The sequence below is a fragment of the Carcharodon carcharias genome, chromosome 3, assembly GCF_017639515.1.
Source record: "Carcharodon carcharias isolate sCarCar2 chromosome 3, sCarCar2.pri, whole genome shotgun sequence".
In the NCBI taxonomy this organism is placed as follows: domain Eukaryota; kingdom Metazoa; phylum Chordata; class Chondrichthyes; order Lamniformes; family Lamnidae; genus Carcharodon; species Carcharodon carcharias.
Window position 1 is genome coordinate 77,956,881 of NC_054469.1, and position 21,193 is coordinate 77,978,073.

A 21,193-nucleotide genomic window follows, 5' to 3' on the forward strand; every position below is an offset into this window, starting at 1 on the left:
AAGGTGCTGCACAGGAGGCTGCTCAGTAAGATAAGAGCCCATGGTGTTAGAGGCAAGGTACTAGCATGGATAGAAGATTGTCTGGCAGGAGGCAGAGGGTGGGGATAAGGGGGTCCTTCTCAGGATGGTGGCCGGGGACGTGGAGTTCCGCAGGGGTCAGTGTTGGGACCACTACTTTTTACTTTATACATTAATGATCTAGATGAAGGAACTGAGGGCATCCTGGCTAAGTTTGCAGATGATACAAAGATAGGTGGAGGGACAGGTAGTATTGAGGAGGCGGGGAGGCTGCAGAAGGATTTAGACAGGTTAGGAGGATGGGCAAAGAAGTGGCAGATGGAATACAACGTGGGGAAGTGTGAGGTCATGCACTTTGGTAGGAAGAAGAGGCATAGACCATTTTCTAAATGGGGAGAGAATTCAGAAATCTGGAGTGCAAAGGGACTTGGGAGTCCTAGTCCAGGATTTTCTTAAGCTTAACTTGCAGGTTGAGTTGGTAGTTAGGAAGGCAAATGCAATGTTGGCATTTATTTTGAGAGGACTTGAATATAAAAGCAGGGATGTGCTGCTGAGCCTTTATAAGGCTCTGGCCAGACCACATTTAGAATATTGTGAGCAATTTTGGGCCCCGTATCTCAGGAAGGATGTTCTGGCCCTGGAGATGGTCCAGAGGAGGTTCACGAGAACGATCCCAGGAATGAAAGGCTTAACATATGAGGAACGTTTGAGGACTCTGGGTCTATACTCATGGAGTTTAGAAGGATGAGGGGGGATCTGATTGAAACTTACAGAATACTGAAAGGCCTGGATAGAGTGGACGTGGGGAAGATGTTTCCATTAGTAGGAAGGGAAGACCTTTTAGAACAGAGATGAGGAGAAACTTCTTTAGCCAGAGAGTGGTGAATCTATGGAATTCATTGCCACAGAAGGCTGTGGAGGCCAGGTCATTGAGTGTATTTAAGACCGAGATAGATAGGTTCTTGATTGGTAAGGGGATCAAAGGTTACGGGGAGAAGGCGGGAGAATGGGGTTGAGAAACTTATCAGCCATGATTGAATGGCGGAGCAAACTCAATGGGCCGAAGGGCCTAATTTCTGCTCCTCTGTCTTATGGTCGCGTTACCTGAAGCAGCAAGATATTTTCTTTTATAAGGTCTTAAATTCAGAATTGACAATATGGCTATAATCCTAAAACACTACAGTTGGTAGTTCAATGGCGATCCTCAGGACAAGTAAAGATTTGCAATAAATGTGGCCCTTGGAAGTTGAGGCCAATTAAGAATGAAAAAAACATTCTAGGCACAATTTATGACATTTCCCACTCCTTCCAAATTGTCCGAAGTAATCAGATGACGAAAAAGAAATTGCAAGTATACAATGTTAATATCGATCAGAAGCTATTGGAGGTCCGAATATAGAAAACCAGGATGGTGATGAGTATGAACCCCAGTTACTTCCCTCTTCCACCGCCTGCTGCAATTGTGCCACTGACCAGCCGCCGAGTGCTCACGTGTAGCTTGTTGCCTGGCAACAGTAAAAATCAACATTTCAGAGGAGAGCCAGATTCCGGGCTGTGAGGACGACGATTGAAATGTGAATTCAAATATTCTCAAAGTATTAGCGGTTATGTAAAGCGTAACCATAAAGTAAATGCATTATGTCGGGGGTCGTTCAACCTTTAAAACCTGTATATACAGGGAAGTTCACCGATAAAGACCCCCTGCTGGATACAGTATGTATTATGTTTCTTCTTCCTAACTTCTGCTCAATGTCTTATCCATGTCAACTATTGTAAAGTATGATTTTCGCATTATTTCTGGAATTATTCACTGAAATATGTCGGTCTTTATTTTATTTATGTGCCATGAATTAACAACGAAACCTCGGTGCGAAAGGTGCAAAGCAGACAGTGGTCACAGTCTAGTGCTAATGAATGTTTCTTTTACAGGCGGGGAAATTAGTACCTACTACTGGAAGTGCTGGGGAATGTCTGACAGAAATCCAGCCGAGGGTATGTAAACACGTTGTAACCATATAATTTCAGAAATACAAATAATATTGACATTTAGTTCTTTGCACAGCAGAAACGTATTTATCTGACGACATTGAAGTGCAACAAGATTTCTTTTAGAGTAGTCACCCATGCCAAATTAGCCAAAGCTACTTTAATCAAAAGCTTATAACTTAAAGACCCAAAAGCTCACACCTCAAGAAGGGACCAGCTATGAGAAAGCAAATAGTTTCATAGGCTTTGGACCTTAAGAAGGAGTATACACATTTCTTCATTAGTTTTTGAGGAATAAGTGTAATGTTTTTTATCAAACAGGTTTTAATGTATGTTGAAGGTAGAAAATGGATGGTGCATTCTCCCCTGGGAAGAAGTGGATTGTATAGCATTAAAAATTATTTATTACGCTTTAAGTACATATTTGACAAGAGTTTTTTAGAGGGAAAACAAATTAATATTTAAAATTTCAACAAACCTACTAGTCGCAAAAGTTACCTCAACAACCATTCTTCCATTCCCTACATCACACCATCCCAATTCTCAAAGCACCCTACCCCCACAATCCCAAGTTCATAGAGAGACTTTTCTCCAGCCTTCCAAATTCATACTGGCACTCCACTTGTTCCCTCGTCAATTGAAATTGGCACCTTTTATTCCCTGCAGTTTAGTTAAGCTGGTGCTCTTCTTCCATCCACCCCTATTCAAACTGGCACTTTTCCCTCCACTTCCCCATTTCATTTCTCTCTGTACCCCAGGAGCAGCAAGCCTGTGTGCTTATAACTTTACAGATTGACTTCCCCCTAGGTTCAGGAGTCATAGATGAGACCTTGTGCTCTTCCAGAGGGGAATGCCCGAAATGAATAGAAAGGGATACTACTTACTATTACTGGATCAAAAATATTTTATTCTAATATTGTTTGAAAAAGGTTGAAGGTCAAGGGGCTACTCAAGGACCTTGGCATTCAGGCATCAACAGGGAGAAACAACTGTTGAAACCTCAATCTGGATACCTAAGTCTAAGTATGCTGCATAACAACATCAATTAATCCCTCCATCTTGACCTTCCACTGCAATAAAACATGCCATTGATATCTGAAGCAACTCCACCATGGATGTCAGTGTTAGCAACTCTATTGCAAAGATTGTTCTCTCTTAATAGTGTCACAAGCTTTTCCAAACAGTGTGTGTCTTTATTGCTCAATTTAATTTATCAGGTGCTTCTTCAAAGTGATGTCTCAAAGGTAGGAATATAACCTCAGCATGTCACCTTGTTTAAGTAGTAGAATCAAAGAACATGGCCACAAAGTTCAAGTACTAATCCATGGAAACTATTATAATGAGTGAACAGTCAATCTATGGAACAACTTCCTGAGAAGATGGTAGCAGTTGCAAATGTAAATTGGAGAGATCTCTTTCAGGGAATAAAATTTTGCGGTACATTATTGATTTCGTTGAGACAAGGATATCATACTGGGAGGAACTCTGACTTGGAACTATGGTTCTCAAAACAGTCCACCACTAGGGCGTTCCTTGTGTCAATTTTGTTTCTATTATAGGCTAATAGATGGAGATTAATTGCTATGGTTAGTCAAGAAATCTATTATTATTGTATCATGCAACTACAGGGTTGGTAGAAGGTGAACTGCATGGATCTTGGTCTTATATTTTTGAGCATTTTCTGTTCCTAGAATACCAGATGGGCAAGCTTCAGGCTGCATTTATTCTGCTTCTGCAGATTGTTGGCTTTCATGGTTCATGACAGTCATTGAGGGGAGGCTGACTGCTGTGGATGTGGAATGACCTGGAAAGATTGCACCAACCTCCACTGATTTCAACCTTTCCCATCTTTGTAACTGCCTGTAGACCTGAGGGCTTTCAGTTAACAAGGTAAGTTTTTTTTAATTCAGTCACGGGATGTGGGCTTTGCTGGCTGGGCCAGCATTTATTGCCCATCCCTAGTTGCCCTTGAGAAGGTGGTGGTGAGCTGTCTTCTTAAACTGCTGCAGTCCACATGGTGTAGGTACACCCACGGTGCTGTTAGGAAGGGAGTTCCAGGATTTTGAACCAGCAACAGTGAAGGAATGGTGATATATTTCTAAGTCAGGATGGTGAATAACTGGGATGGGAACTTCCAGGTGGTGGTGTTTCCTTGTGTCTGCTGCCCTTGTCCTTTTGGATGGTAGTGGTTGTGGGTTTGGAAGTTGCTGTCTAAGGAGCCTTGGTGAATTCCTGCAGTGCAAGTTTTAGGTGGTACACACTACTGCCACTGTGCGTCGATGGTGGAAGGAGTGTAGATGTGGTGCCAATCAAGCTGGCTGCTTTGTCCTGGACGGTGTCAAACTCCTTGAGTGTTTTGGGAGGTGCACTCATCCAGACAAGTGGGGAGTATTCCATCACACTTCTGACTTGTGACTTGTACATGGTGGACAGGCTTTTGGGGAGTCAGGAGGTGAGTTACTTGCCACAGGAATCCTAGCCTCTGACTTGCTCTTGTAGCCACAGTATTTATATGGTTAGTCCAGTACAGTTTCTAGTCAGTGGTAACCTCCAGAATGTTGATAGTGAGGGATTCAGTGATCGTGATGCAATTGAATGTCAATGGATGATGGCTGGATTCTCTCGCATTGGAGATGGTCATTGCTTGGCACTTGTGTGGCGCAAATGTTACTTGCCACTTGTCAGCACAAGCCTGGATATTGTCCAAGTCTTGTTGCATTTGGACATGGACTGCTTCAGCATCTGAGGAGTTGCAAATGGTGCTGATCATTGTGCAATTATCAGCGAATATCCCCAATTCTGACCTTATGATGGACAGGAGGTCATTGATGAAGCAGCTGAAGATGTTTGGGGCCGAGGACACTACCCTGAGGAACTCCTGCAGTGATGTCCTGGTGCTGAGATGACTGATCTCCAACAACCACAACCATCTTCCTTTGTGCTAGGTATGACTCCAAACAGTGGAGAGTTTCCCCCCTGCTTCCCATTGACTCTAGTTTTGCTAGGCTCCTTGATGCCACACACTGGTTCACTAATGTCCTTTAGGGAAGGAAATCTGCCATCCTTACCTGGTCTGGCCTACATGTGACTCCAGATCCACAGCACTGTGGTTGACTCTGTAACTGCCCTCTGAATAAGGGCAATTAGGAATGGGCAATACATACTGACCTAGTCAGCTGCACCCACATTCAATGAATGAACAAAAAACTCTGTCAAATGTGGCCTTGATGTCAAGGGCAGTCACTGTCACCTCACCTTGGGAGTTCAGCTCTTTAGTCCATGTTTGAACCAAGGCTGTAATGAGGCCAGGAACTGAGTGGACCTGGTAAAACCCAAACTGGGCATCAGTGAGCAGGTTATTGCTAAACAAGTGCCACTTGATCGCACAGTTGATGACCTCTTCTGTCACTTTACTGATGATGGAGAGTAGACTGATGGGGCGGTGATTGGCTGGGTTAGATTTGTCCTGCTTTTTGTGTACAGGACATACCTGGGCAATTTTCCACATAGTTGGGTAGATACCAATGTTGTAGCTGTAGTATGGATTTGGGAAAGACAGCTGTTATTTTCTTCCTTGTCTGAACAATTACTTTTGTGAGGCTATCCATAGACAAAGCCACAGTGCAGCTGGAGGTTTGTATGGTAGCGCTTTGAGCATTTATTAGAGAACCTAAGATTGACAACAGTGCCTCTGTTGTAAGAAGTTTTTCCACAGATGACCCTGAAATTGCTCCCTTTCTAAAGGAGCCTTTATGCCTTTAATTCTGTGCCCATGACGCTGCACACATGGACTATGGATTTATTAGATAAACATGCAAGGCTTGCAGTAATCTGTCTTGTTCCTAAAGCATCAATTTTTTGAAAATGGCGTCTTGGTCTTGGACAAGTAGTTCCCATGGTTGTAGAGCTACTACAGCCCTTCTCTCACATCTGCTGTACTATGCTTCAAGTCAATGTGTGCACATCTTACAAACAACAAATTAAACTAATGACCAATGAATTTGTTTTTCATGATGTTGGCCAGGAGACCTCTTAGAAATAGTGTTATGGGATCTTTTGCATCTATAGGGAGTCCTCACTCAAAGTTGTGGTTGCATTCCAGAAAATCGTGACTTTAAGTGAAACAACTTTAAGTGAATCATAGGTTCCCATAGGAATTAATGTTAAAGCCAGAGTTAGGTTCCTTTGAACATTTCTTGCCTGGAAAAGACAATGAACTAGTTGAAATACTGTACCATACTTGCACTGCATTATGCATTCCTAGCTGAAATATCTTGTAAAATAAAATATATCACTAAATCTAAAATAAATACAACACTGTACTTAATATTTTTAAAAGTATACTCACCTACGGTACTTTTAGTTTGACCAATCTCCATCTACTGGCAGACGTTGGTCAGTGCAGGTAGCAGCTGAAGTCCCAGAGACCTGTACTGACCAACTTCCGGCAATAGATGGAGCCCAGGACTTCAGTGTGAGTTCAGAATGGGTGTCAGGAGCAACTAAAGAACAGACTCAGGGGACTAAGGTAAGAGCAGAGGGTGGGAGGCAAGGCTGGGGTGGGGGGATACAAGGCTGGTGGGTAAGGCAACGCCGGAGGGAATAAGGGCAGGAGCAAGGGCGGGAGTGAGTGGAAGATTGACTGAGGGCGGGAGTGGAAGCACTGCGGGAAAGGTCATGTGAGCAGGCAGGACACTGAAAAGTAAGTCTATAGCAAACGATATTAAAGTGAAACTGGCAACGTTAAATGGATATATTGACTTTTTAAATTCATTCATGGGATGTGGGCTTCGCTGGCTGGGCCAGCATTTATTGCCCATTGCAAATTGCCCTTAAGAAGGTGGTGGTGAGCTGCCTACTTGAACCGCTGCAGCCCATTTGGTGTAGGTACACCCACAGTGCTGTTAGGAAGGAAGTTTCAGGATTTTGACTGAGCGACAGTGAAGGAACGACGATATATTTCCAAGTCAGGATGGTGAGTGACTTGGAGGGGAACTTCCAGGTGGTGGTGTTCCCATCTATTTGTTGTCCTTGTCCTTCTAGATGGTAGTGGCCGTGGGTTTGGAAGTAGCTGTTGAAGGAGCCTTGGTGCATTCCTGCAGTGCATCTTATCGATGGAACACCCTGCTGCCACTGTGCATTGGTGGTGGTTGGAGTGAATGATTGTGAATGGGGTGCCAATCAAGCGGGATGCTTTGTCCTGAATGTTGTGGGAGCTGCACTCATCCAGGCAAGTGGAGAGTATTCCATCACACTCCTGACTTGTGCCTTGTAGATGGTGGACAGGCTTTGGGGAGTCAGGAGGTGAGTTGCTTGTCACACGATTCCTAGCCTCTTTATTAAAGTGAAACAACGTTAAGTGAGTCAACATTAAGCGGGCACTTACTGTGCCTCAACATGCACAACTTCCATTTAGCATCTCAGCTAAAAGATGGCACTTTAGAAAGCAGCAACACCTCAGTACTGCATTGTCAGTGTAGAATATGTGCTAAACACTCTGGCTCCACAATGAGAGTTGACAAGTAAGTCAAGCTGACACTATATATTCTTTGCAAGGTAAGTCCTCTTAAAATTTGAACAAATTTACAAAAGTTATTTTCCCAACTTGTGGTTTTTGAAGACTAAAGCAATGGCTGGAAAATTCTGTCATTTTCTTGAGGCTTAGTTAATGGTCAGCTTCTTTGTCACTAAAGTTGTAAAAATAAATCCCTTGCTGGAATTTGTGATTTTCTTGATGTATCATAACTGAGCTACCACCAGTGACATGAGACAAATCAATCTATTAGCTGTCCTTTGATACATCAATCAAATGACAGCCCTTATTTACAAGGGATAAGATGTTCATAGCTTTCTTCGTGTAAAGAAGACATTGGCTTGATTGCATACAATGACTCTGGCTTGGCAGAATTCCCAAGCACGCAAAGCATTGCATATAGCACTGACAGGAAAAATGCACTGTTGTCCTGCAGAGAGTCTGCCCTGTTATGTCAAAACGTATGCTGTACTGTTCTGCCACATGCTAACGCAAACAAAATGATGCCTCCACAAGTTTCCTTTCAGTTCATATTCAATTGACACTCAGCCCAGGCTTCTCAGCCTTGGCAAACACTGAAAGAAAATTTAAATTTCATTTTAAAACTGAATAAAGACTAATACAGTGAATTGAATTAGTGAAATCATCCTATTGCAAAGGCTGTTTGTAGTGTGTAAATTAATACTGCAAAATAAAATAGCACTATTCCTTTTGCTCTTATAATTTGTATTCAAATTACCTCATCTTGAGGTACACTTCAACATACAAGGATGACTGCAGTAGGTACCAGTGATCAATTTTAGAACAATAGGTTAATCCATCTGAAACAAAGTAGCTTCCGCTGTATCCTGTAAAGCAATATCTATCACCTATCTCTAGAACAATAGCGTTTGTTAACAAACATAGCTCTACCACCTGGTTTATACTATTCAGTTCTTTCAAAATCACTTCTGCATTGTTACTTGCTTTTCTGATCCATCATTAACATTCCTTTTTGGAAGTTTGGAATTATTGTCATTAACATGTGAAGCCATATTCCAAGGAAAAAAGAGAACTAAGGGAGAAGGAGAAAGGATTTTGAAACCAATGGAAAGAAACAGTTTGTGTAACAGAATAGAAAAATAATTGACTAATTGTGAGATGGCTGGATAGTAGAAGAAGAAAGATTGGACCATATTTGTTTCCATGTGCAGCCACATATTCCTAAGGGTGGACATCGTTTTAAATTTTAGCTCCATTGGGTGAAGCTTTGATACAAAGCAAAGATATATTGAGACTTTCTGGAAATCATTCAGATTATCTGAGCATAGTCTTTGGCAAAGTCACCTCAGTGGACTGTAGGCTAGCTTGGCCACAGTGGCTAACCACACCTAGCACAGATTTTGCTAGAATCATTCATTTAGAGCTTTTGGCTATGAAATTTGATTAGCCCTGAAAACAGGAATGGGGATCACAATGTGATTAACCTGTGCCCTTTGCTTCCGCTGTAGGTAGTGCACACACTTAATGCTCCCTGCAGATTTAATGATTGTAGAATGCAAGCTGTGCTAACCATGCTGTTGAGTGGCTATGCACCTGAGGGACGTAAAATCGGGAGAGGCTAGCACAAGTTAGAATAAGTCTGCACTACTTATATTGGCTGGAGCAAATGTTGCAAATCATTCTGCAACTGCTTCTGACTTGGGAAAGACAACAGTGTCAGAGTGACTTCAAGATTTTGTGATGCTGCACTGGAAGCCTTGGGGGATACATAGCATCTATCCACAGGGGGCTAGGAGATCCTCCAAACAAACTTTTCAAAGACAGTGGGACCAGATCTCTGTGATGGTCACTGCCAGTTGTCTGGCCCTGAGGACCTGAATGCAGTACCCCAAGAAGTTCAATGGCCTCCTGCCCCTTTTCTGCCTCAAATACTTTCCAGATGATCTGATTGCTTACCCACCATTCAGTGTCTTGCTCCATGGACCAACTGCCTAGCCCCATCCATATGTTTCTATGCTTCCCTGTTCACACATCCATGAGTTAATGTCTCTGCTAAAATAGCAAACAGAAACATGCCATATGAATGCGTTAAGTATTTGTTTTCTATGATTGCTGGCTATAATTTCTGGAGTTATCACAGAATGTTTCAATATTCACTTAACTATTAGATAATGTATTTAAATTTAAATCTAAATCAGGCATCATAACCTGAATAAGCAGCAAATCAAATGCTTATTTTTCTCATTGCTTATTCTCACAGACTGTTACCCCACCTGTGGTAAAGAAGTTTTTGAGTAGTAGCAGTCTCAAACCTGGTAAAGCCACAATTTTCCATGGCAAAGCAGCTGATCCTGATATTGCATCACAATTGCAACATGGGCTTCCTAGCAAAGTTTCTACATCCGTAAGTATTTATTGAAATGTAGCATTATTATTTGGTTTCACTATTAATAGCTACAGTACTCTTTTTCTATCCCTGTTATATATTTATGTTTTTAGATATAAGCAATTGAAAATGGAGTACATTAGGGATACAGTAGCATAATGGTTATTTTACTGCATTAGTAATCCAGAAGTTTGAACTAATACTCTGGAGCCATGAGTTCAAATCCCATCATAGTAGCTGGGCAATTTGAATTCAATTAATTAACTAAATCTGGAACAAAAAGTAATGGTGACTATGAAATACTGGATTTTCATAAAAACCTATCTGGTTCATCAATATCCTTTAGGAAAGGAAATTTGCCATCCTTACTTGGACTGGTCTACCTGTGACTTCAGACCCAAGCAATGTGGTTGATGTTTAAACTGTCTTCTGAAATAGCCTTGTAGGACTACCAAAAGACCTCGATGCCAAAATGACCAGTTTCCTGCAATTCATCATCAGACAGTGGCAAAAATACAAGTACCATTATGTTGCACTAGCAAAATGGATGAAACACCCATGAATTTTAATATTCATGCCACCTGTGGAGTGGAAGGGATCAAAAACAGTTCTATCGAAAACCACAGGACATGAGAAGACAAGGTTCATGGTGGTACTAGTCTGCATGGCTGATGGAATGAATTTTAAACCAATTGCAATTTTCAAATGCAAAACCATGCTGAAAAATCAAGTTCCCTGCAGGAGGTTTTGCTCATGTCCATGACAACATTTGGATGGATGAGGAGTGAAGTTGTAGATCGATAATGTGTAGAATATGTGTCCTGCTGGCCCACACAAAGAACATAGCTTATTAGTGTGAGACAAGTTAGTGTGAGACAAATTCAGCTCCCATATAATCGATGAGATCAAGAGGCACCTGGAAAGAAAGAACACCCAAATTGCAGTTATACGAGGGGGGTCTAACATCTGTAGTTCAACCTTTGGATGCGTGCCTCAATAAGCCTTCAAGGATCATGTTCACGTTGAATAATATAGGTGGATGGTTGATGGGAAAAAAAACCTTCTACTCCACAGGTGGCAATATGCATGCAACTCCATTTGATGTTTTGTGTGGTTTTACCATCAAATTGTAAGATGCTATTAATGCACAAACTGTCATCAGATTCAAAAAATGTGAAATATCAAATTCAATGGATAGGGAGGAAGACAGTTTGTCGCAGAGAGATGATTCTGAAACCAAAAGTGCAAAATTTGATCCAGAGTTGGGATCCTTACAATGATGCTACAGCCAAAATGACTCAGAATGAATTTGATGAACTCTTTGCATCAGAGCTGAGGACAATGAACTTGAGGACTTTTAAAATGTTTTGATTGTGCTTAAAGATATCCTTGTAGAATTAATTAATTCAATAAAATGTGTCACGTTGATTTAATTTGAATTTCTGCTATGATCAGGTGAGGAGGGGTAGAATGGCTCCCTTCTTCTCCCACTCCCTATTTGACTGCAACAGGTTTTTTTAAAAGGATATGCTTGCCCATTCATTAAGTCTTTAACTATTTATGTACTGTGACTGTACAAGACATAAAACCGACAGGTCTCCTTGAGGTTTTTTTTAAAGAAAAAAGGATAATATTTACTGTGCTTAATCTGGTCTAAAAAGCACAGTAAAAAAGTTTCAACTTTCATGCTCAAACGCACTCTGGTTCACACACACAAAAATAGGTCACAAAGTGAGTGGATAGATTAAGTTATATCTTAAAGTCCAATAAAGATTAAGGTTATACAGATCTCATAGATTGATGATTTGGGTGGATCTAGGTGAGCTCGATAGTCCCTCAGGATTCAGAGTCGAGATGGTTTAAAGATGTTGGCAGCCAATTTATATTTTTCTTCTGTACACAGCAGCTGCTGGGCTGATTGCTTTAAAAAAAATCTCTGCCTGCAAGGTGTGGATAGTCAAACAACAGGCAGGGCTCAAACTTGCAAGTTGGATGGAGGGAGAGAAATGGAGGTCGACATAGGGGTCTTGCGTCTTTTCTACTTCTGTCCCTAGCTGGAGAAAACAGTTTCTTAACACCTAAAACACAAAGATTAGTTGGCTTCTCACATGATCCTCTTTCATCAACTGACCAGTGACCCAAATATGGTCATGACCATTGGATTCAAGGTGCATAGTTTCAACTTGATTAGATTATGACTGGATGAATTCCTCTCAGCCAGAGTCCTTTGTCTGAAGTGATTATGCCTAATTCTTGTTCCACAGTTCAGTCTGGATGTCCTGGGAGTGGCTCAGGGTATGTAGTTCTGTTGTGGTAAAAGAGGTCACTTGAGTCTGTAAGCTTCCAGTAGACAAAGATTTTATTCAAGCATATGCTGAGGAGAGATCAGATCTATCTGGTTGCTTTTCCAAGGATCTCTCAGTAATATAAACTCTGTGTCACATTCATGGTACTTAGTTCTCACATTGCAATTCACTGTTTTTGGTACATCCCCAGTCTCTGATGTTGCTTTAGCACATGCATCACATAACCTAATCAATGAGTGGGATGCTTTGTGCTGCAAATGTTTCCTGTTATCTCAACTTTTGGCCTCAGGAAGTTTGGTAGACAGGGACTCAGTAGGCCCCAGACACTATTTCCTTATCTCCTTAACACCTTGTTTATCCAAGTTGTGAAGGCCATTCAATTTTATGGTAAAAGCAAAAAGAGTCATGCGGACTCAAAATGTTAACTGTGCTCCCTTCCACAGATGCTGCCAGACCTGCTTAGTTTTTCCAGGTATTTTTGTTTTTGTATTCAGTTTTATGGCTTGTGATTTTTAGTTGGTTCCCACAGTACTGGCTACATATGCCTACAGTGTTGGCTATATTTCCCATCATTCCTAGAAAGAGTTCTCATAGCTATATTTGTCTATTCTAAAACTATTAATGTACATCTTAATATCAATCTTTGTATGAAATATTTCAGTTCCCCACGTCAGTTCAGTCACATTCTTCTTCGGTGATTATCTTTGATGGATTCCAGCAGACAGGTTGGCTCCACTTAATGCCTTTGGAATTTGTCATGTACAGTGATGCAAATGTTCACCGTCTTTGAAACCGCAGGCTTAAGTCATTGGAATGTTGCCTCAGACTTTTCAAATTTCAATCAGTGGTTTGCATTCAGTAAATAAATAAATGCACGTTTTTGCTCATTTTTCAGTCTCCATCTGCAAATGAAAAATGAGCAGGGAGTGTGCCAAGCAGAAGAAAAGTTACTGGAACATTGTGGGGCTAAATTGAATAGCCTCAAAATAGACGCAGTGCTTGCAATTTGGGATTAACCTGTTAAGCCTGTTGAATGTAATGCTGGCATAATTCCAAATACATGCTGCCTGATCATTTGGATGCTCTCTGTATTCAGCCAGTGCTAACTGTCTTTCTGATTGGCTGGACACATCAACAAGGGGCCAATATCCCGAGTGGTTAACACCACTTAACGTTAGTCTGCACTGCTTAAAGCTAGCCTGAACCTTTTAAAGGGGGAGTGCATTGTGGCTGCAGCAGGTACTGGGAGTCAGGATTGAAGAGAATCTGACCTAGGAAATAGTGAGTAATGGTACAACAGGGGAGATAGCAGACTCAAGGATCTGGACACCACTGGATGTCTTGGTGGAAGAGATGTAAAGGAGGCAAGATGCACTTTACCTGCAGGGGAGAAGAAGACGATAAAAAGGCAGTGGCAGCAGATCACCGTGATGGTCAGTGCCAGCAGTTTAGTCCTGAGGATTTGGATATAGTATCATAAGAAGTTCAATGGCCTCGCACAAGTGTTCAATAAATTAATCTGCAAATACCATATCCTGTCAACTTTGCCAGTAGCTTCAGATCATTATTTACCTGTCACCAATCTCAGTACTCAGGGAGTACAAATGCCTAATATTCATATACTTCACTTCATCCTCACACATTTAGCACTGCTGCAAGCATCAGACCCACATCTCACAGCTTGCACACACTGCCAGCAATTCAACCTTGACAGCCACATCAACCAAATGGAGGATATCAAGCTCACTGATGCACTTCCATGTCTCTTGCAGCATAAGGTGACATACAATAGGGGGCAACAGGCATTAACTAGGAATGGAGTGGATGGATTGGGGAGAGGGTGGAAACAAGGTGCACCTGCAAATCCTGAGACCATGGTGGAGTTGCTGCTGGCCTGACCAGAGGTGGGACTGAAACCATCACGGTGATGGTATTCACTACCTGATCCTCCTTCTCGCATTCCACTTTTCCGTCATCCCACCCTCTACTGATAGTGGAAGAATGCACCTCTTACATTTCCCACCTTCCCCACACCACAGCCATAGCCTTGAGCTTTTCTCCTTTCAGAGATACAGCTTGCCTAGGCAGTGGGACAGCACCTAGTTGAAATGAATGATAAAGACATACTGTCACTTGATTTAGCACTCGCAACCACTAGCCCAGATAATGAGGCTGTGCACAATAAGTGGATCGATTTGAAGCAAAACCTGCCCATGGTGAGAGACCGGTCATGAGTGGCCTGCAGCCAGGTCAGGCCCAAGGATAGAATAGGTGCCAGCGCTCCAGTGGATGAGGTCTTACATGGGTTCTGCTGCAGAGGAATTATATGAATGCTTTGGTGGAGCAGTCCTCAGAAGAATGTTGATAGTAGGCACAACAAAATTCTTATTACATCGGGAAGGTTGCTAGAAAACCTGTATCACTGTCAAGGGCCGTGAAGAAGTCGAGCACCAACTTGGCACAGGACTTTATGCAGATTATGAAGCCCATGCATTCCAGTAGTGAGCAGTGGCCAAGCCTGTTTACTTTGATTGGTTGGGTTAAAATTACTCCCATAAAGACAGTGATAAACTCAGCAGCAGAGATCCAGCTTGTCAGATTTGTTAAATGGAATATCTCCAGAATATCCTTTGATACCCAGCGCAACTTATTGAAGCATCGCAGATCCATCCAAGATATATACTTGAAAGCAAATTGTTGCTGTTCTAAGGAATGGTGTAAAATGGCAGTGCTAGTGGAATGATCTTCATTAACTCAGAAGATTGGGCAGAAGTTGTTGAAGTGCTCAAGCTTTCAGAAGAATGTTTTCCAGCAGAAGCCATGTTTTCACACTCAACATTATAAAACTGATTCAGCATCTGATTTAAAATTGTGTACTGCACATGATTGTCCAGATTGATCCACAGAGATGCAAATATGGAAACCAAGTGCAGGATAGAGTGCCAATTCATCAGAGTACAAGTAATTAAAGTGATCAATGTGCCAAAACTGATACAGACTGGGATTTTCCAATCTTGCCTGTGGCGGGTTTAATGGTAATTGGGCAGGTAACAGTACAGCAAGAGCTGAAAAATCGGTTTCCCACTGGCATGAAATTACAGTTGGAATGTGTGCTCCCACCCTTCATAGCGGCTCGCCATTCATGCCAGAGGCTGGAGTGAGGCTGTTTTGCAATGGGATGCAGATGAAGGCCTGACCAGAATTGTCCCCCTTTGTCCAATTATCTACGCTACCAGCAGGATATCATGCTGCAGGGGTTGTTGAATGGGTGAGTTGGTATGGAACGGGAGAGTGAGAAGGGTGGAATGCAGGCGGGGAAAAGGGGATGGGGGAGTGCAGGAGGGGTGGTGGGTGCAGGCGCGGAGGATGGTTGGGTTCGGTGTGTGCAGGTGTGAACAAGTGTGGAGGGTGGTGTGCAGGTGTGAACGGGCATGGGCTCGTGGTGGTGTGCAGGTGTGAACGGGCTTGGGGGGGTAAGAGGGGAAAGTGCTTCAAAGGGATGGGCCCATGGTGCTGAATGATGAGGCCTGAGGGGCGTATGGAGGGAATTGTTCGCAGAAGGGAATGGTGAGAGTTAAAGGGGGCAGTGGGAGTCAGTAGGGTGGGAGGGCAAGGGTGACGGATGAAGGGGCATTGAGGGTTATTGGAGGGGACATGGAAGTAAAACTAGATTCTAGGGGTTGGCAGGATGAGGGGGACATGTCTGTTGCCATGGGGGTGGGCTCCTCGGGAAGGTGGGGGACATGGACATCCACCTTCATGGGAAGGAGGGTGATGGGGGAAGGTTGTAGGGTCACTATGGGGAGGTCTAAGATCACACCAGGAGGGTTAACTGTTATGCAGAAGAGGTTGTGGATCATGGGGGGAGTTGGAAGGTATTGGACTGTACCTGAAAAGTCACACACACCATGGCTGCTTGAAATTAAAAGAGTGTCAAGGTGGCAATCTCAAGATGCTGCATGGGAGTTGGGTCAGTGAGGGTGGGTAGAGTGGCTGGTCAACTCAAATGGACAGTGGTAGCACTGGCAATTCTAAGGCGTTTCAACAGATGAGCATGTGAAGGCCAAAGGCTCAGCATGCGCGGAGACTTCTTGCACATGGCTCACACAGGCCCTGGCAAAGATCCATGCCTCTCTGCACATGCATGATTCTGGGGTCACAGACCCTGCCTGGGGTATTCCTCTGATGATGTTGGGGGTGGGGGTGGTCGCACAGGCTTAAAGACAATGAATTGCAATTAAACCACATCAGATCTCATTAAGGTGCAAGTGTAATCTATTTACAAAAGTATAATAACGTGAACATTCATAATGCACCAGTGCAGCCACATGTAAACTCATAACTTCTTAATCTTGCATTTCCTACTTCGTCTTCTAGGTGCTCCTCTGACACCCGCAGCAAGGGAGGAGGCAGCCTGCTGACTAGTTTGCCCTGTTGTCTTGGACGACATTGGTTGTCACCCTCTGGATACCCGAGGCCCGGAAGGCCCTGGCTTACTTTGCCGTGGGGCAGCTGCTCCCTCTGCAGTCACAGAGGATGAAGTTGAAGGGGTCACAGGTAGAGGGGATTCCGAAGGGTCAGACACCCTCAGAGAGTGCTGATTGGAGGTTCCAGGGGAGTCCAACAGCCGCTCCTCCTCCCTTTGGGTGCCCGAGGGCCCCTGCCTGACTCCTTGAGGGAAGAGCCACCTGGAGGGAGGTTGAGGTGCCCTGTCCCCGGCTTGTGTAGCCACTTCAAAAGCTCACCCATGGCTACAGCGATGGAGTGCAGGTCTATACTCATCTCTAGCAGAAGCTGGGCTTTCTGCTAGATCACGTTCTCCATGACGTCCACCATCCTCCCAATGGAGACGTTGAAGCATGCACATGTCAGTACCATTCATCAACCAACAGGCTGGTGGACTCCTCCGCCTCAAGTGCTGCTGTTTTGAGGGCCTCTGACACCTCTGCCTGATGTTCCCCCGCCTCGCGCAGCTTCCCTGGCATCTCATGCAGGGCTGATCCCAAATGTACATCGCAGATGCCTTTTCCCCTCCGAGTGCCAGTGAGCTTGGCTGACCCAGACTCCCGCCGCTGCGGACACATGTCCATGTGATGACCACCAGAGTGTGAGAACCTGCCTGAACTAGATCTAGTACCCACCGAGGTGTGTGTCTCTGTGCTGATGTAGGGTGCACATGATTGCTGTGACGCCTGTAAAGGTGCACTTTCTCCTATCCAATGTCCTCGGTCCTCTGTGGACTGGATGAACTGCTCGACAGGGCTTCTTTCTTCCCTTGCCCTCTTCCTGCTGGCACCAGTAAGTGAGAGAGGAGAGAGTGAGTGACTGACTGTATGAGCTGCTTCCAACATGGAGAAATGCATGACTTTAGGTTTCTATGTGATCATACATTCCAAACCCATGACCACTACCATCTAGAAGGACAAGGGCAGCAGATAGATGGGAACACCACCACCTGGAAGTTCCGCTCCAAGTCACTCACTATCCTGACTTGGAAATATATTGCCGTTCCTTCACTGTCACTGAGTCAAAATCCTGGAACTCCATTCCTAACAGCACTGTGGGTGTACTTACACGACATGGACTGCAGCGGTTCAAGAAAGCAGCTCATCACCACCTTCTCAAGGGCAACTAGGGATGGGCAATAAATGCTGGCCCAGCCAGCGAAGCCCACATCCCATGAATGAATAAAAAAAAGCATTATGCATGGATCCTTATTGGATGAAGGCCATCTCCATCTCCATCTACACAGGCTCGGTCCAGGACATCCCCTGCCAGCTGGGCTGTTCACTCCTCGAACTCAGTAAGGTTCTTGAGGTCAGGCCGGCTCCCTCCTGTCTTCCCTCTCTTTCTCCTGTTGTGCTCAAATTTTCCTGCGCAAGAAGAGAAGATCGGGTTGGGAGTAATTGGGTTCCATGTATCTTTCTCATGCTCCCAGTCTTACAAATAACCACTGGATTGTGTGCCATCTGATTGATGCACTGCAGGTTGCCCACAAGAGCTTTGGGCAACACCCTCCAGAGCAGTGAGCACATGCAGATAGAAGGATAAGGCTCACAGAAGCATGTCATTGCAGGGCTTGCTGGTGCCTTCAGCTAATCCCCTTCTCCCTGCCACCCCACTCCCAGACAGCATCTTCGCTCTCTGTGTGGAAGGGTCAGGGAGCCACAGTGGCCTTGCTACCTGCAGACTAGATGGACTGCAGTAGGGGTATGAGGCATCACCTTCTCATGTTGAGTAGCTCTGTTATGCATTGGCTGCATGCATGGTGTGCTTGCCACTGAGGCCCAGGTCCCCTCTATCATTCAGTGAGGTGAGTGTGAGCAGTTGAAGGTTTACTTATGCTGGTGATGCAGATGAGGTCATTTATCCATTTCTAGCACTGCAGGGTAGTCCTCCGGTGGAGGCTGTGGACACTGATCACCCTGGCAACTTTCTCTCATAAAGGGTCGGTCACGCAGCTTGGCCTCCCCCTTCTATCTTCTGGGTATAGGATGCCCCTCTTGGCCTCCGCTGCATGGAACAGCACATCAAGGGAAACGTCACTGAATTTGGGGGTGTGATGCTTCCTGAGATTGGAGGGTCATCTCTTCCTTCAACAGTGGGTACGTGACAAAGATGTTCATGACCATCGCCTTTTATATATGGTGACCAGGCGTGCGTCATCTAGCCCACCCCGTCACGCAATTCATTGGGAAAACCCCACTGCATAATTAATTAGGCCAACATTCACAATTCGGCCTGAACTCCCATTGGCCTCCGTGGTGAGAAACACTCGCGGTTTCTGCCCCTGCCACAGGGCTTAGGTCCGGAATGGAAAATCCCAGCCACACCAATGTCTCTGTTAATGTTAACAGAACTAGGGCTATGCAGGCATGCAGTTGACAATCAGAATATATTTTACTGAAGTAGGGCAGGAAAATATTGAAAACTGAGGCCAGAATTTTTAGCTTGTCCGGTGGTCGCACGTCCGACCCGAACGAGCGTAAAATGACGCACGATGATGTCAGGTGAGCGCCCCGACGTCATTGTGCACTCGCATGATATTTCAGTTGGTGGGGGGGTGGAGAACGGGATTCAGCATTGCGCCCACTAACAATTACAAGGTCTATTAAGGCCATTATGGGAGACTTATAAAGAAGGCATATGCACATGGGATACAGGGTAATTTGATAAGGTGGATTCAAAATTGGCTTAGTTGTAGGAGGCAGAGGGTGATGATAGAAGGATGCTTTAGTTACTGGAAGCCAATGTCCAGTGGCATACCACAGGGATCTGTGCTGGGTCCCCTGTTCTTCGTCATTTATATAAACGACATAGATGACTGTGTGGGGGGCAGGATTGGTAAGTTTGCGGATGGCACAAAGATTGGCCGGGTGGTTAACAGTGAGGTTGAATGTGTTGGGCTACAGGAAAATATAGACGGGATGGTCAAATGGGCAGATAAGTGGCAGATGGAATTTAACCCTGGAATGAGTGAGGTGATGCACTTTGGAAGGAGTAATTTGAGAAGGAAGTATTCAATAAGCATCATGACACTAGGAAGATCTGAGGAACAAAGGGACCTTGGCGTGTCTGTCCATAGATCTCTGAAGGCGAAGGCGCACGTTGATGGGGTGGTGAAAAAGCCATATGGGACATTTGCCTTTATTAATCGAGGCACAGATTACAGAAGTAGGGAGGTCATGTTGGAGTTGTATGGAACCTTAGTGAGGCCACAGCTGGAATACTGTGTGCAGTTCTGGTCGCCACATTATAGGAAGGATGTGATTGCACTGGAGGGGGTGCAGAGGAGATTCACCAGGATGTTGTCTGGGATGAAACATTTAAGTTATGAAGAGAGGTTGGATAGACTTGTGTTGTTTTTATTGGAGCAGAGAAGACTGAGGTGTACAAGATTATGAGGGGCATGGACAGGGTGGATAGGGAACAGCTATTCCCCTTAGTTGAAGGGTCAGTCACAAGGGGGCATAAGTTCAAGGTGAGGGGCAGGAGGTTTATGGGGGATGGGAGGAAAAACCTTTTTTACCCAGAGAGTGGTGACGGTCTGGAATGCGCTACCTGGGAGGGTGTTGGAGGCGGGTTGCCTCACATCCTTTAAAAAGTACCTGGATGAGCACTTGGCACGTCATAACCTTCAAGGCTATGGGCCAAGTGCTGGTAAATGGGATTAGGCAGGTCAGGTATTTTTCACGTGTTGGTGCAGACTCAATGGGCCGAAGGGCCTCTTCTGCACTGTGTGATTCTGTGATAAATTAATAATTGAATTAAATTTTTCGCTGCCATCCAACCTAATGGTAAGCAGGCAGGTGAAAAAGGCCAAACGGCCTTTGGATTTTTTTTGGGAAGCCTCATCCACGGGTGGGATGAGGTTTCCAACAGCTATTAAAAATTAATTAAAAATTTCAACATCTCATTAATAACATGTCCCTGCTCATGTGACAGGGACACATGAGGGGACATGTTTTGTAACATTTTAAGGTTTTTTTTTTAATTTTTAAAAACCTCCATCTCCCTGAGGCAGCTCTGTGCCTCGGGGAGCTTTTACTGCGTGTATTTGCGCACATGCACGAAGTTTCCCGCTCGCCCTCCTCCTCCCCCATACACAGGCAGTTGCAGCACGTGATTTACGCTGGGAGGGCCTTAATTGGCCTGCCAGTGTGAAATCGCGGTCAGGCCCTGTTTGTGGGTGGCGCTCGGCTTCCCTACCACTCCCACTGGGCGGTCTGGCGAGGGAAAAATCCTGGCCTTAATTAACTAATGGTTGGCAAGGTTGGAATGAAACTTGTACTTGAAAAATAATTGAAACATAATTTTCAAGGGCTGGGCAGAAAGGAATAGTAAGGAAGAACTTGTGGAGAAAACTTTTACTTGAAGTGTGGTAAAATGAGAAGTTAATATCATTCATGCATTAAATATGATGTGAAGATTAACCAAATTGAAGATCTCACCTAAGTAGTGACCAACGTAGTAGTGAGATTC

The 21,193-nt window shown here is 44.2% G+C and overlaps 1 protein-coding gene across 1 annotated transcript in view; it reads left to right on the forward strand.

Annotated features, from left to right (window-relative positions):
* The first annotated feature begins 1,656 nt into the window (after positions 1 to 1,656).
* Positions 1,657 to 21,193, forward strand: part of efhb (EF-hand domain family, member B) — a 98,165-nt gene continuing 78,628 nt past the window's right edge. The window contains exons 1-4 of the mRNA XM_041183961.1: positions 1,657 to 1,731; positions 1,948 to 2,010; positions 6,368 to 6,532; positions 9,780 to 9,923. Of these exons, the coding sequence (XP_041039895.1) occupies positions 1,657 to 1,731; positions 1,948 to 2,010; positions 6,368 to 6,532; positions 9,780 to 9,923 (447 nt within the window). The remainder of the gene's footprint in view (positions 1,732 to 1,947; positions 2,011 to 6,367; positions 6,533 to 9,779; positions 9,924 to 21,193) is intronic.